General features: G+C 36.9%; 1 protein-coding gene across 6 annotated transcripts in view; it reads left to right on the top strand.

The window, feature by feature from the left end:
• br (broad-complex core protein) overlaps positions 1–17,013 on the top strand; it is a 110,864-nt gene that overhangs the window by 79,791 nt on the left and 14,060 nt on the right. The window contains exons 1-2 of one of the 6 annotated variants that reach the window (XM_070210641.1): positions 6,261–9,351; positions 10,407–15,334. The exons of 2 other annotated variants lie outside the window; for them this stretch is intronic. In XM_070210641.1, the coding sequence (XP_070066742.1) occupies positions 9,150–9,351; positions 10,407–11,803 (1,599 nt within the window). In that variant the 5' untranslated portion in view covers positions 6,261–9,149 and the 3' untranslated portion in view covers positions 11,804–15,334. Of the gene's footprint in view, positions 1–4,928; positions 6,199–6,260; positions 9,352–10,406; positions 15,335–17,013 lie in introns of those variants that run through there. 3 more of the 6 variants (XM_032433346.2, XM_032433347.2, XM_032433348.2) reach the window with 3 other exon arrangements.

Raw genomic sequence — 17,013 nt, 5'->3', positions numbered from 1 at the left:
TTTCCGCGTTAAATCAGTGTGCTAAAATGAATACTAAAATTTTTTGGAAAGTAATTCAGCTTTTTTCTTTAAGCTATTAGCTATTAACACTGGTCTTAGCAACTTTTTTGCAACTACATTGACAACACTGTTGCCAAGCAGCGTTGTCTATTTAGGTTTTTATCGTCAGTTGGCAGCACTGTTAGCCAGCCTCCTGGTAAGAGAGAGAGAGAGAGCTAGAGAGAGATGGAAAGTCAAGGAATAGTTGCTTTTGTTGCTTTAATTTTCTTAAGTTTAGTTCAGTTCAGTTCAGTTCAGTCGAGTTCTTTTGATTTGTTTACAACTTATTTGTCAATTCATAGTATACATAACAGCCACAACAAGTACATTATGCAAACCACCCTCATTTGATGTAACTCTTCTGTTTCGGTAAAATGCAACGCATTATAAGATCGATCGAATATATACTTAAATATATTATGTATTGAAATTTTTTATTTACTTTGTACGTCGTCGTGCTTGTGTCTAAAACTAAGTATACCAATTCTCCAAGCCATGTTCCCCTTGCCACTTTCCCCAACATCCCAACTGACCCAATTAACAGCAAAAGCAAAAGAAAAGCTTCAATTATATATATTTGCGTTCAAAAACCTAAAACTTAAAAATATGAAAAACCAAAAAAAAAAAACAAAAATATTAAAACATCAATTGCACCGTTGTTTTTAATGTGTCTTTCTTTTGAATTGTTTTTTTTAATTACTTCAAATTATTTTCATTTCCAATTCCATTTAATTCAAATACGGCTGCCAAACTAATGAGCAAAATTATTCTCGAATATGAAACAAAAGCTAAACGCATATCATTTTATTTGCACATTCAGACAGCATAACACGCGCGCACATATTTATCTACATACGTATATGTACATATATTCATCAAAATGTGTGTATGTATATACATGTATATGCGATACATATGCTTACATATCATCTCTTCCCCCTTGATGTACTTTAGCGTCTATATATATCCCGATCATCCGTCCCGTCCTGAACGTAAATTAGGCAAACATAAACGATAGTATGTACATACATTATGCCCGATGTATCTGTATGTATAAATATCAATAATTGGTCAGGCATTTACCCTAGCATAGCATAGTATGCGCATAAGTCATGCCTCATTTATATGTATGTACATCAATAGTTGGCAACGCATTGTGCCGTGGTTTCCCCAAATTAGATAATTTAAAAAAAAAGCGCACACTTTCCCAACAAAACCCCAACCCCAAAATAGGGGCAGCAGCAAACAACTGAGGTAGGCTCCATTGGCTAATTATTTAATTGGCAAATCGAATGCTTATTTGAAAACAGAAACAGAAATGTGAAGAAAAATGCATAGAATCGAATCAAAGCTGCACAACAATTGGCATTTGTATACATATATACCTACATCCGACATCAGGCGATCGTGTACATCATACACGCACACACACGCATACTCAAACATGCTTGTGTGTTTGTGTTTGCATGCTTGTTTGTTTGTATGTATGCGCATAAAGGAAAGCCTATATACTTTACAACACACAAAAAGTACGCATACGCACATACGCACACCAAAACACACTCATACGCACACACACAAACAATACACTACGTTGAAATAGTGAATCATATTATAGTCGAGCAGACAACAATAATAACTCAAAAACAAAGAAAAAAAAAACAACACACAAACACACAATGGTATTGGTCCCGCCCCCAAGAAACACAAAACCGCACACGCACGCACTTCGATTAAGTATAAAAACACAAAAAAAAAAAAAATACTAAATTAATACAAAGTATATCCTTAAAGTGTAACGTTTATTAGCGATTGCGAGAGCCAAGGTCCACACAGCCTTAACAATCCGAAACTCAAACTTTAACGAAAAAGAAAGCAAAAAAGTCAAAGCTGAAACTGAAAAAAGCAGCAAAAAAAACAGCAGCACCAGGCGCTCGAGATCACTACTAATACATACATAAGTACATCTGCATACCTACCACCCACTTACACACATACACACACACACACACACATACATACGCCACAAACAGCTGTAACAGCTAAGAAACTAACCTAAATGATAACTAATGCTATATGTACCTATTTACTTTCCAATAATACTAACAGTATTTACAAAATACCACATTACCAACAAAATGATGTTAGAGAAAATCAAAGAGTACAATTAGAAAACTGTTTAAAACCCTGAGAGATGCTCGATTTTATCAATACACAACAACAATAACAAATACAACTACATATACAATCACAAATACAATTACTATTACAATTACAATTACAATTACAATTACAATTACAATTACAAATACAATTACAAAAAGGCTACCATTACAATTACAATTAAATTAAGTAGTTTATTTACAGTAACAATTATAAATATTTTACTCATGTTAATTGTGCTTTACTCCACGTGTGCTCTTCTTGTCTGCAATGGAGACATGCGTACACACACACATACAAACACAGGCAAATATTAAGGGTTTACACGAATTCAAAACAAATACAAATACATTTACAAATGCAAATACAAATACATATACAAACAGTTAACAGTAAAAGGTCGAAAGCTTCACGTATATAATTGATGATAAAACGCTTTAAATTACGCTCCCTAAATATGTTAATTGTCGCTGTTCTTTTTCACGCACACACACACAGATACACGCAAATACACACACATACATGCGAAATAAATACACAAGGGCTTAGTATTTAGTTTGATTTAGTTGCGAAATTACCTAATTTTAAGTTTAATTAATTGGTGAAAAACTTTTAAGCAATACTGTACATTATTTTTGTAAGTTAAGTTTTAAGCACACACACACATATTGGCAACTTCAGAAAGAATAATCGCAAAATCGATAACTATCGATAGCTATAATTAACTATACCCTGTACCCAACGAACAAAGAGGTTGCACAACACCCACACCAATTTACACCATGAAATCATTCTTGGCGAAATCCAAGGGTTAGTCCCCTTCCCTACAAACAAACATTCTCACACACACTCACGCACATATGTATATGTGTATGTGTGTGAGTTTGTTTGAATGAAAATCGAATACATTAAATTCATCTAGTTCCCGTTAAAAAGGCAACTATCAAATTTGACATGAAATATAAATTCAGTTGTGCATCAATTAAAAAAAAATTGGACAATTTTTACCTTACATTTGTTTAAGTTGTAAAAATTCTAAATCAAATTCGATGTGCAATTACGATAAGAGAAACACCCATTTGTTGTATTATTACTGAGCCATAATTCGCATCACTTTATATATTAAATATTATGAAACGCAAATGAGGAACCAACAAAAATTTCCCAAAATCCAAACAAAACATAAAAAAATACTCAGTCCCCATGCCCAAAAATAAAATAAAAAAATAATACCTAAACATTTCGAAATGAATGTAAACAACAACTTTTTATGGACAAATACTTAAATTAATATATGAAAAAAATTGCTAATTAAAAATTTTCAAATGGCCTCGCCGTCGAAACTGATAAACATGATGAAGAGACGATGATAATGAGATGATGAAACGAATTTGGAAATGGTTTATTTTTAGTCCTTTATTTAAGTGACACACAATCACATACACACAACTACACACACGCAATACATGTAAATATACACCACAAATACAAGAAACTAAACTCAACAGCAACAACAACAGCAAACTGCAGAAAGAATTATTATGGTGATGGTGTTTAACCTACACACACACATACACACACACATATAGATACAAATACAAACACAAACACGCACACAGACAACTAAAAACGTACACTGAAAAAATAAAATGAAAGTCTATCAACACACACACGGCTCTGTACCTTTTTACGTTTGATTTCCTCTACTCCCCCTCTCTCTGTATATTGCCACACACTCCGCCACACAACGGTAACGAGTACAACAACAATAACAACAACGAAATTACATACAATACAATATTAATCCCAACAGTAACAAACAAGCGTTCTAAAAATACTATAACAAAACAAAGAAGGAAAACAAAAAAAAAAAACAAAATTTCAATTAAAAAACAAAAGAGTATCAAATAGAGTCCAGGTCAAAATTAAAGAGAAAAAATTAAGCACACATTTGTGATTGACTGTAACTATAACTGTAACGGTAACTGTAGCTCGAAGCTGGCAGAAATCTTCAGCTAAAAACGTGATTAGCTTCGATCTGCAGCCAACCGCAGTATAGTTTAGATCGGATCACGACAGGATCAGGTCTATAGTCAGCTATTGAAACGTCGACGACAGCCATGCACGAACAATCAGAAGGGAAATAAATTTGTCTACTTGTTAATACAAAATTCTCTTATTTATTCACAATATATACTACTTATATAACAACGTGACTTGATCTCTCCTCCTGAGAACCTCCTCAACTCTGACCCCCAATTTCATCTGATGCAAAAACAGTAAATAAATCAAAATCAAAAACAGCAACAAAAAAAAAAAAAATAAAAAACAAAAGAAATGAAAAATACATTTTTTTTTTGTACGTAGGCCACTTACCAAATTGTAATTTACCATAGATATCAAATAAATCCAAAGTTAAATTAAAAGTTAATAACAGAAAAAACGTTAGAGTATGTGAGCGGCAATCTAGAATTGCAATATGCATATATTTGAATGAAACAAAACAAATCACAACAAAAAAATATATATATTATATTTGATGAAAAAAATGCTTGCGAATTATTAATGATAATTTTTCGATAAAATCCTCAACTAAAAAAATATCAAAATCCTAATAAAAAAAAAGCCAACCAACTACAAAATTCGATCAATCAAAAACAAATTAAAACTCGTTGTCCTTGGGCTAATGCGACGTTTTCTGACTTTCTTCCCTACTTTGTCGTCAGGTCAACTGACGACAAATGCTACAACTTCTACAACAACAAACAACAACAACAACAATTGCAACAACAACTTCTACTCTGAACAAACATACAACCGTAACTCAACAACAATAAAAACCCCAACAATAACAACAACTCAAACAACTACAACGCCAACAACAACAACATCAATAGCCATCACAAACGCTTCGGGCATCTGTGGGCTTAATCTCTCCACATTCGCAGCGAATTGCAACAATATCAGCGCTGGCAGCACGGGCAGCGGCAGCGGCAGCAACGGCGGCATACTTACACCCTCGCTGCCTCAACAACAGCAACAGCAGCAGCAACAACAGCAGCAGCAGCAGCAGCAGCAGCAGCACCCACAACAGCAGCAGCAGCACCAGCAACAACAGCACCAATTGAGCAATGCAGGAAGCGGCAGTCAGTCAAGCAACGGTATTCTCGGCTGCAGTCCGCCCGCTGCGAACACACCAACAACAGCGCAGCAGCAAATGTTCGCCGCGGTGATGGCCAATATGGCAGCCACGGCCAACGCTTCGGCCTCGACCAGCGGCAACAGCGCCAACAGCTCGCTGAGCAACTCGCAACTGAACACATCCGGCGGCAGCCTGAACGCCTCCAGCGGCGGCGATGATTTTCGCTGCAATCCGTGCAACAAGAATCTGAGCTCCCTCACCCGGCTCAAGCGGCACATACAGAACGTGCACATGCGGCCCACCAAGGAGCCGGTGTGTAATATCTGCAAGCGGGTCTACAGCTCCCTGAACAGTTTGCGCAACCACAAGAGTATATACCATCGCAATCTGAAACAGCCGAAGCAGGAGCCGACCGGGCAACAAGCCGCCAGCACATATTACCATCAGCAGCTAAACCATCACTCCTCCTCATAGGGTTTCATGTACTTTGACTATCACCAGGGCAATGTGAACTTTTGAAGCAGCTGCTAAAATGTGGGGTGTGTAACAAAAGGCAACTGCAACTGCGCAACAGCAACCGCAACTGCAACTGAAAACTGCAACTGCAATCACTCCTGGCTAAGGGCTATTCGCATAGTAACTACAGATTAGATGAAACCTTTGTTAAGTTTGTCTATTATATGAAAATGCGCGATACACATTTGCAAATGACTGTAATCTTAATCAAATTAAAGCAACATTTATACTTGCATACACACACACACACACACACACACACACACACACACACACACACACACACACACACACACACACACACACACACACACACACACACACACACACACACACACACACACACACACACACACACACACACACACACACACACACACACACACACACACACACACACACACACACACACACACACACACACACACACACACACACACACACACACACACACACACACACACACACACACACACACACACACACACACACACACACACACACACACACACACACACACACACACACACACACACACAACGGCGCTTCTGCACGTATGTATGTTTGTACAACAAAAGGCACATACATATCTGGGATATTCATGGTTTCCTGCAAACCTATACATATAGTAGATTTGGGTTGAGTCTCCAGAGAGCCCAGAGCCTAGTCTAGCTGTTAACTGTAGACATGCAATGTTAGTGTTTGAAAATGGAATGCATTTCATTAAGATTCATGCAACTCTGAATAACCAAAATACACGTTTATATGCAGAGCAAAATAATTACATTCTAGGCTAGTAACACTTAGTTGCCTTTTGTAGTTTAAGCAAATCAATAAAAACTTAATCAGAATCAGAAACAGATCTAGATATAGAAACAGAATTTGTGCTGGTAAGCGGGAGGTGCTCTAAGCTATGCTCCAGTTATCGTTCTATATATAGATAGATATACTCCACATAAGTATATGTGCATTCGTCTCCTTTTACACACATACATATTATACACGCACACACACATATAAGTAGCACGTGGGGCCGAGCTTCGCTCTTCTCATCAATTTTTCAAAAGTGTTTTTTTTTTTTTGTCTCAAGTTTCATATTATTAATCTAAACATAGAAGAGTAAAAAAAATAGAAATGAAATTACAAAGGTGCCGGTAGTGAATTCTTCAAATGGCTTTAATAAAATACAATTTAAACAAAATACAGCTAAATAAATACATAGACTTAGGTAAGCCTAGGCACAAATGGAATCAATTGTGCAAATCGTAGCCTTTATAGCTTTTTATACACAGATTAAGGCCAAGCTAAAGTTTTTTTTTGTTTAATACATATATATACATAAACAAGAATGAGAATAAGTTGAACATCAAAAAGCGACCGACCGAACGACCGACCAACTGCGAAGTTATGCATTTATATGAAATGCAGCATAAATGATAATTTAATTATGTATGTTAGGCTTAAGCTAAGGAACCAGGAGAAGTGCATACCATTTATATATGTAAGCACACACACACGCTCCCACATATATATATATATATATATATATATATATATATATATGGATACGCACATTCATATGATATTTTATAGACATACAGTAAATAAGAAAATATACAACATAGTAATTACTACTTAAAAGTTTATCATATACATTTGTTAACATCTAGGCTAATCCTGGTTTTTTTAAATACATATATACTTTTTTTTTGATATTTTGTAAGAGATGATAAAAAACAATTGTAGATATATACATGGAAAATGTTAACCGGATACTTTATGAGTGCACCTGTGTTCGTTAGTTTATAGTTTTAAGTAAGAGCAATGCCGAAAGCAAATAAGTACATTCACACATCCACATTAATAACACACATATATGGTATATAAATATATATGTTCAAATTCGATATATGAATGTAAGAAAGCAATTGCAGTACCGGAGTTCTTTGATTATAACAGTGTAATAATAAAAACCTACACATAAAACGCGAATATATTTCATTTACCCAGCTCGAAAGCTGTCCCACAACTAAGTTGCATGCTAATAATAATCGAGTATGCGCTATATATTTGTTCAAATGTCAGGTAGCCGGTCAATGAAGCATTTGATAAATCAGTCAATTAATAATAATAATAATCTATCCAAGAATCCATCACTATGGCATTAAATAGCATTCAATCAGCATCAATCATTACATACACACACAAACACATCCACCACATACACATACACACACATTTTGTATCTCTCTCTATCTCATTATCTTTGTATATCTCTAACATGCCGCGAAATATATAAAAATGTATTTTAGAGCGAAAGTCTGTCGATATAATTGCGTTAGTTTTGCCACACAAAAACAGAATTCAATTAATTTTCCCAATTTTTGTGTGCCAAAATTCAAGTTTGTGTTTAGATTGGGTGGAGAAGCTGCGATCGTAACACATCCTCCTACATACTTTTAAATAAGTTAACATAAACACCGTGAGAGCAAGCACATTAGATGAAGAGTCATTTTTTTCACTTAATATAAGTATCCCCTTGTTTACAAACAATAGAGGAACAACAATTACTAATACGTATAATATACAAACCCCATCCGAAAAACGCAACTCCTAATCATTCATTACTCCAAGTCCCCCGCATCAGTGTCCTGTATTCTAGTATCCAATCACTGGTAACCAGCTAACCAGGTGTTCCTGTGCCCGATCCTGTCACCACCAATAAACAAGACCACAACCAACAGCTGTTACCTGCGAAATGTTAAGTATCAATCCAAATGTCTTTCACATGCACACACTCACACATACACACACACAGACAAAAACCCACAAACATACACACCTGCGCACACACACCCTTCCTTTAAGTCCCCCCGGTCCAATCTATATATATAACATATATATTTGTCTAATGCGTACATCTAATTGTGTGTATTTACCTACTGTTTACCTATAAAGCCCAACCTGGCCCAGTACCCACAGCCTCCTCCTACCATAACCGCCCCCAACAATGCCTTGCGCTCCCTCCCCCCAAGAGCACATTTGAAAAATGGTATATTTGGTTCGTTTTTAAGCAAACCCAAATTTAACCAACCGCATCACAAAGGCAAAGGTGCTGCGTTTGAGTTGGAAAAAAAGAGACACTAGTGACAACAGAAAATAGTCGAGATACTTGTCAAAACTTGTCAAGTAATCAGAAATAACTATTACAAAAAATTATAATAAAAAATATAAAAAACGAAAATATTACTAAAAACATTTTATATACTACAAATCAATCAGGCCAAATATGTTTCAAAATTTTGCTAAAACAAAACGAAAAATTGGTTTTAAAACTATACAAGAAATTTCCAAAAATAATACATTTCACAAAACACTCAAGTTTTGTTTCAAAAAAAAATTTAACAAACAGACACAGCCATTGGTACAGATATTCAAGATTTGCCGAGGAACAAGCGAAGATACAAAATATCTTTTGTACACATTTTTTGGTGAGTTCTGATTAACTCATCTGCTTGCAGCCTTGTGGCATGTTTTAACTCTTAGAGCAGCCACAACTGCGAAAAAAATGGTAAAAATAAAGTTGAAAATTCCAAATAAAGATGAAGCAAATAACAACATTTCGCATTGCAAGAAAAATTTACTTAAAACTGCACAAAATTTGTCCAAATTTGACAAAACTTGTGCAGCTCCCACGAGCCGCAAACACAAATTTCAAATTAACATGCAACAACTAGCCAAAAAAAAAAAAACAAAAAACAAAAATTTTTTTTTAATTAAAAAAAAAGTTAAAAAAAAAAAACCGAAACAGAAAAGTTTTGTTAATATTTTATTTACACACATGTTTTTGCGAAAGGCGACACAGAAAAAACAACAAAAATTTTTGCAAAATTTGCCAAATAATCAAATTTTAGCCACATTGATTATGATGATTTTTTTAAATTAAATTCAAATGAAACAGAGACAAGCGAAATTGAAAAAAAAATATGAAACATATAATCACATCATATATAATTCCAATATTAGCAAAATCAGCAAGTTTACAATTGTTTTGAGCCTGGATTTGTTAGTGTAATAATGTAAAGTAAATAATACAAAAAATACAATACGAAAACGAACACCAAAAACACAACAAACAGAACACTGACCACCAGTTATAAAACAAGCAAAACAACAGAACACAAGGCAACAGACGCACACAGACATCGAACACGCAACAACAACAAAAATAACAACAACAACAACAACAACAAAAACACACACACACACACACACACACACCTAGCGTGCTTCGTTCATGCATATGTGTGTGTGTGTGTGCGCGCGTGTGTGTGTGTGCAAAGTCACGAACTAACAGACAAGCATGAAATGCATACAAATCAAATAACAAAAACAAACTAAACAGCAACAACAACAACAACAACAGCAGCAACCACAAAAACAGCAACAACCACAACAACAGCAACAACAACAACAGAAACCAAGTCAAATATACAGAAAAGTCACTATTGTCTCTTTTTTTCTTCTCTTCCTATATGACGTATAGGTGGCAGCACCAGCCTACTCGGCGGCGTCATAGTGCCCGGCGGTAGTGACAACCCTAGTAATAGTAGTAGCAACAACCAACAACAACAAGTAGAACAACAGCCAACATCACAACACCACCTCCAACAACTCCAACAACAACATCATTCCACACTACATAACCCACAACAACAACAACAACAACAACAACAACAACAACAACAACTGCACCAAGAACGAGAACGCGAACGTGAACGAGAACGTGAAAGAGAAAGAGAGCGCGATCGGGAACGTGGCAAGGCCAACGATCTGCACAGCAACAGCGAGCGCAGCCTGTCGCGCTCCTCGCAGTGCGCCGGCGGCGACGGGATGCCACTGCACACCGTCAGTGTGACGCCGTCACCGTCGCCGACAGCGAACGCGAGCGCCGCATACCATAAGCGCGAACGGGAGCGGGAACGGGAACGGGAGCGTGAGCTAGAAGGAGCACATATCACGCCTGGGACAACACCACCACCGCATCACGGTCTGTCCGCGCCGCCGCCGCATTTTGGCCAGCATCCGCTGACAATGCTGTCGAGCCACCATCAGCATCAGCTGCACTCGCATCACGAGCTGTCGCCGGGCGCTGCCGCGCACGCGGTAGCCGCCGCCCATCATGCGCATGCCATGGCACGGGCCGGCTCGCCCCTAGAGCGCCACCATTTGCTGCACCAGCACCATCGACGCGCCTCGCTCTCGCCCTCCGCCTCGGGCAGCGGCAGCGGCGGCGGCGGCGGCGGTCGCGGTTCCGCGGGCAACGCGGCCAGCAATCTGCTGAACTCGGCGCGGGCCAATGATGTGGCCCAGGCCAATCGGCTGCTGTTGCCCCTGCCTCTGAATGCCTGCCATCGGTGCGATGTGTGTGGCAAGTTGCTCAGCACAAAGCTGACGCTAAAACGGCACAAGGAGCAGCAGCATCTGCAGCCGCTCAACAATGCCGTGTGCAATCTATGCCACAAAGTCTTCCGCACCCTCAACTCGCTGAACAACCACAAGAGCATCTACCATCGCCGCCAGAAGAATCATCATTCGTATTTCCATCATGGCACCGGGGTGGGCCAGGCTGGTAGCCCAGGTAGCCGGCTGCATCAGTCGCTCAGCTCGCTAACCGCTGCGGCGGCGGTTAACAATAGTGTTGCAGGGGGCGGGGCTGGGGGGAATGCTGTGGCCGCAGCAGCAGCTGCCGCTGCGGCCGCTGCTGAGCTGCTCCTCTCGCCAATTGTGGGCGCCGCAGCCGTGGCCAGCGGCACGGCCAGTTCCACGCTGCAGTTGGCAGCGGCGCACCAGCAGCAGCAGCAGCAGCACCATCACCAGCAGCAACAGCAGCAGCAGCAGTCGTCGCCGAACATAGTCAAGCCGTGCATTGACTTTTTATAAGATCAGCATCAACTCTTGCAGCAGCTGTTCCATGTTGCACTCAACAACTCAGCAGCAGCGGCGGCGGCGGCAACGGTGGCGGGCGGCAGTGCGTCACCGGCAGGTGGCCCCAGTGACTACGGGGGGCAGGTGGGTGGAGTCACGCCAACAGTCGATCTCACGCAAATTGATCAGGGCAGCGGCGTTTATGCGGCGGCAGCGGCGGAAGGGGTGGCAGATTTGCGAGCCCTCCATCTCCATCAGCAGCATCACGGCGGGCATCTGTCACATTTAACGGCGCATGCCCACGGACACGCACATCCACACACCCACCCGCACACCCACACACACCCACACACACACACACATACACACAGCCACAGCCACGCCCACCCCCATCATCATCGCTATGAACGAATGAATTTATTAGACCAATAAGCGGATCGCTGAAATGTATGCTACACAAGTCCGACCAGTGTTGCCAACTGCCATTAAAAATAAAGGAGCTAAATCCAATATTTTAAATAGCTAAAAATAGCTAAAGAACTTGCCATTGGGATGTGAATAAAATAACTAAATCAGTTGAAAACTAACTACTTATTTCCGGCTGACGACCTTTGAATATAGCTAGAAAATAGCTGATTTGGCAACACTGAGACACACACGCACACAGGAAGGTATGCAGCGATCGATCCGAACCAAACACACACACACACACGCACACGCAACGAAGGAATGATCAAAACGGAGGATTAACGGCATAGCCCGGGGCTAAGCTATAACTTAATATATAATATATAAATAAACACACGCATACACACACACACATACATGCACACCTGTATGCACTTTGGATCTCAACCTGGCGAAAACTGAATGGACTGTTTTGGCAAACAACTGAATGCGAAAAAAGTTGACTAAAATGAAGATATAACATGTTTAGGCAAATGAATGAAAAACTGTGATTTTTTACAACAAAAAAAGTGAAAAAGAAAAAAACAAAAAAATTGATCGAATTGCAAATCTTTTATGAGAATGAACGCGCATATAATTGAGCAGGTGTTCTTTTTTTTTAACGACGTCGGCATAGCCAAAATGCAGTAGAGTTTAGATTTAACTGCATCGAGGAAAGGTCCGTAAAAATTTGACCCAACCGAGCGAAGCATCGTAAAGCAAAGCATAAAAGACTGTCACACACACTCATCTATAACAATAATATTTACCTCTTGAGTATTACCCATTGTAAGCCGACAAACAGACAGACAGACAGGTAGATAAATCGGTCTTCATAAAGCACTTGTCTGATAGAGTTCTTCATGCAAGGCATCTATTTTGAAATTAGGTTAACACTCTTACTGAATTAACCAATTGTTACCAATTAACCAACCACTAATTGCATTTGCGCACACACGAACACATATCCATATAACATCGACATCCAGCACGGAACCATCTGGACATATGATAAAACTGGAGTAGAGTATATTGTGCCCTACGATGTAGTCCTTGTATTCCTAGCTCTAGCACATTAAACTAACTCATCGTACATACAACAAAGAAACAATTTATAACACTACTTTAACACTTTCTGTTTGACAATACTGCAAGTTGACCGGCCGGCAAGCGCAACTCATGCAACATAACCTAACATTCAATGTACAACTATCCATGCGTATGCTCGTGTTTTTTTTTTTTTTAACTTAACTAGTGTATTTTTAAACAAACATACTCTGATTACTACGCATATGTACATGTAGTCAATAAGTATTCATATAATGAGTAGGCAGGGTCTATGTAAAATACCACTCATGGCAGTGTAAAATCTAATCATAAGTAAAACTATGTGTGAGTGTTTTTTTTTTATAGTTGTAAAAAAGGTACAGTTTATGTATATGTACAATAATATTATGCTTAAGTCAGAGCTATACACATATGTATACAATACATACGTTAATACATATGGATATATGTATATAACTATGACTTAATATCGCTGAAGAAGCACAAATTAATTTGAAAATTATTTAAAAAATAATAATAATTAAAAACAATTCAATTTATTATCAACCCATAAATATACACACACATATATGTATATGTATAAGTTCACATAAATATGTATCTGAATTAAGAAGTCGAGGGAAAACACATTGTACATTCGTATTTGTACATACTCCGACGATTCGTTAAAGTCGACTAAAAAACAACTATTAGCAATGATGAGTCAAAATTTGTAGGCTCTCGTACGTTACCTTCCACTTTTATTGATTTACACAGATTTGAATAACTATTTCAAAATTCGTAGAAAAACATCAAAATGCGTATTAGTTACAGTTATTTTACAAAATTACAATATTGTATGGGGTTAGTTTAGCCTAGGTTAGATTAACCTAACTTTTTGGTTTAGTTTTGCCTAACGTGTACTAGGAATTATATTAAAATCGGAAGGAGAAGGACTGATAGTTTTTAGGCACAAAAAATTGCAAATTTTGCAAATTATCCAAAATTAACTGTCTGACGGGCAATACTATATTTTTTTTATTTATTTTTTTTTTTTTTGTGACAATTAGTACTTGCAAGGCAATTTAATTGTTTGTCCCGGACTGATTAGTCGATCATTATATACTTATAAATAATTTTACCATTTGGGATATATTTTGTGAAACGAGAAAAATTTGAACTTGTAACGTATAATCAAAATTTGGACTAAGCGCAGTATTTAAGATTTTCATTTGCATTACATTGATTTTCAAGACTGAACTTTTGAAGTATCCTTAAAGAAGAAAAGTAATACAAAAACAAAATGGCAATTGAACGGTATATTATTGATAAGCGTGCAATTTCGAAATTATTGACGACCAGCGCGAATACTAACATAATTAAAATAAAAGCTTAAATAAGTACATACAAGCGTAAATATGTGTATGGATGTAGTGCGTGTATTACTCAGTTACATCAGACTTTGCTTAACTGCATACCGACATACATATATGTGCATCAATGTTGCCATCAAAAACTTTAATATAGCCGAATTAGCTTGCTGTTGGCACTTGTCATTTAGATATCAAATCAAGCGAATCAATTACAAATTTCAACTGTTTCCTGCGGACAGTCTCCAAAAATAGGCCAATTTAGCTTGAAAATAGCTAATTGGCAGTACTGATGCATATACACTCTCACACAGAAGTATGCAGTGAAATTTATTTTTTTTTTATTTATTTTACCATTTTTGCATACATACGTACATACATACATATATATACATCCATACATATATGCCTAGATGCGCGTATAAATGTACTCGCTTAGAAAATGGAAGGAAGTTTTTTTTTTGGCACAACGAAAAGTCTGAAAATCATTTTAATTTATATATATACCCATCTGATATTTACACTATTTTTTATATTACCATTATAATTCATTTTTTGTATACCAAATTTGATTAAAGTGTTTCTTTAGACTTTATAAATAAAAAATGCGATCTAAGCATATGCAATATTCACATCAGAAAAAAAAAAAACAAAAAAAAAACACCCATATGCATTATTTCATGTTTACGAATTCGATTGCACAGCAATTTGAACCTAAATTGTTGACTGACGGCTCAACCATTATAGCCTTATCGAAAGATACTACTAATTATTCTGACATTTTCAATGAATTATGATTATTGTGTCATACATAAGGATTAAAGATTTAAATTAAATTTTTTCTTAGCAAATGCGATACGCACACACCCAAATATAAACAGCCACAACTAAATAAAAATATTAAAAAAAAAATAATTGTAAATACCTAAAATAGATAAACAAATAACCCAATCTAAATATGAAAGCAATGTTTATACTACAAATAAAACAAAACGCAAAAAACTAGAAATTTTATTTAAAAAAAAAAAAACGAAAAAAAAATATTTAAGGAAATGTCATACCGAAGTTGAAAACAGTTTACATCAAGTACATACAAAGTAATTATGTACATACATATAATTATATTTGCACAATGCTCTCCACTTTAAATGTTGTTTATATTATTAAAACCTAATAATACCGCTCTAAACCAAGAAAAGGAGAAGTAATCCAGATAAATTTAAATTGTTTGTAATTTTTTTGATTTTCATTCAGTGAAGCAACCAGATTTCCCCGGTTACTCCTATAAAACATATATAAAACAGTATTGAATTTGAGCTAAAATCCAAGCATAGCCAAAACCATAGCGTACCAAAACAATTAAGCATAGTATCATATCGACCACGTGTCAAACAGTAACAGTAATAGTAACAGTAACAGTAACAGTAACAGTAACAGTAACAGTAACAGTAACAGTAACAGTAACAGTAACAGTAACAGTAACAGTAACAGTAACAGTAACAGTAACAGTAACAGTAACAGTAACAGTAACAGTAACAGTAACAGTAACAGTAACAGTAACAGTAACAGTAACAGTAACAGTAACAGTACAGTAACAGTAACAGTAACAGTAACAGTAACAGTAACAGTAACAGTAACAGTAACAGTAACAGTAACAGTAACAGTAACAGTAACAGTAACAGTAACAGTAACAGTAACAGTAACAGTAACAGTAACAGTACAGTAACAGTAACATAACAGTAACAGTAACAGTAACAGTAACAGTAACAGTAACAGTAACAGTAACAGTAACAGTACAGTAACAGTAACAGTAACAGTAACAGTAACAGTAACAGTAACAGTAACAGTAACAGTAACAGTAACAGTAACAGTAACAGTAACAGTAACAGTAACATAACAGTAACAGTAACAGTAACAGTAACAGTAACAGTAACAGTAACAGTAACAGTAACAGTAACAGTAACAGTAACAGTAACAGTAACAGTAACAGTAACAGTAACAGTAACAGTAACAGTAACAGTAACAGTAACAGTAACAGTAACAGTAACAGTAACAGTAACAGTAACAGTAACAGTAACAGTAACAGTAACAGTAACAGTAACAGTAACAGTAACAGTAACATAACAGTAACAGTAACAGTAACAGTAACAGTAACAGTAACAGTAACAGTAACAGTAACAGTAACAGTAACAGTAACAGTAACAGTAACAGTAACAGTAACAGTAACAGTAACAGTAACAGTAACAGTAACAGTAACAGTAACAGTAACAGTAACAGTAACAGTAACAGTAACAGTAACAGTAACAGTAACAGTAACAGTAACAGTAACAGTAACAGTAACGGTAACACTAACGGTAACAC

This window comes from Drosophila virilis, chromosome X (assembly GCF_030788295.1).
Source record: "Drosophila virilis strain 15010-1051.87 chromosome X, Dvir_AGI_RSII-ME, whole genome shotgun sequence".
Classification (NCBI taxonomy): Eukaryota; Metazoa; Arthropoda; class Insecta; order Diptera; family Drosophilidae; genus Drosophila; species Drosophila virilis.
The sequence above is the reverse complement of the archived record's forward strand: the minus strand, read 5'-3'. Positions and strand labels throughout refer to the sequence as shown.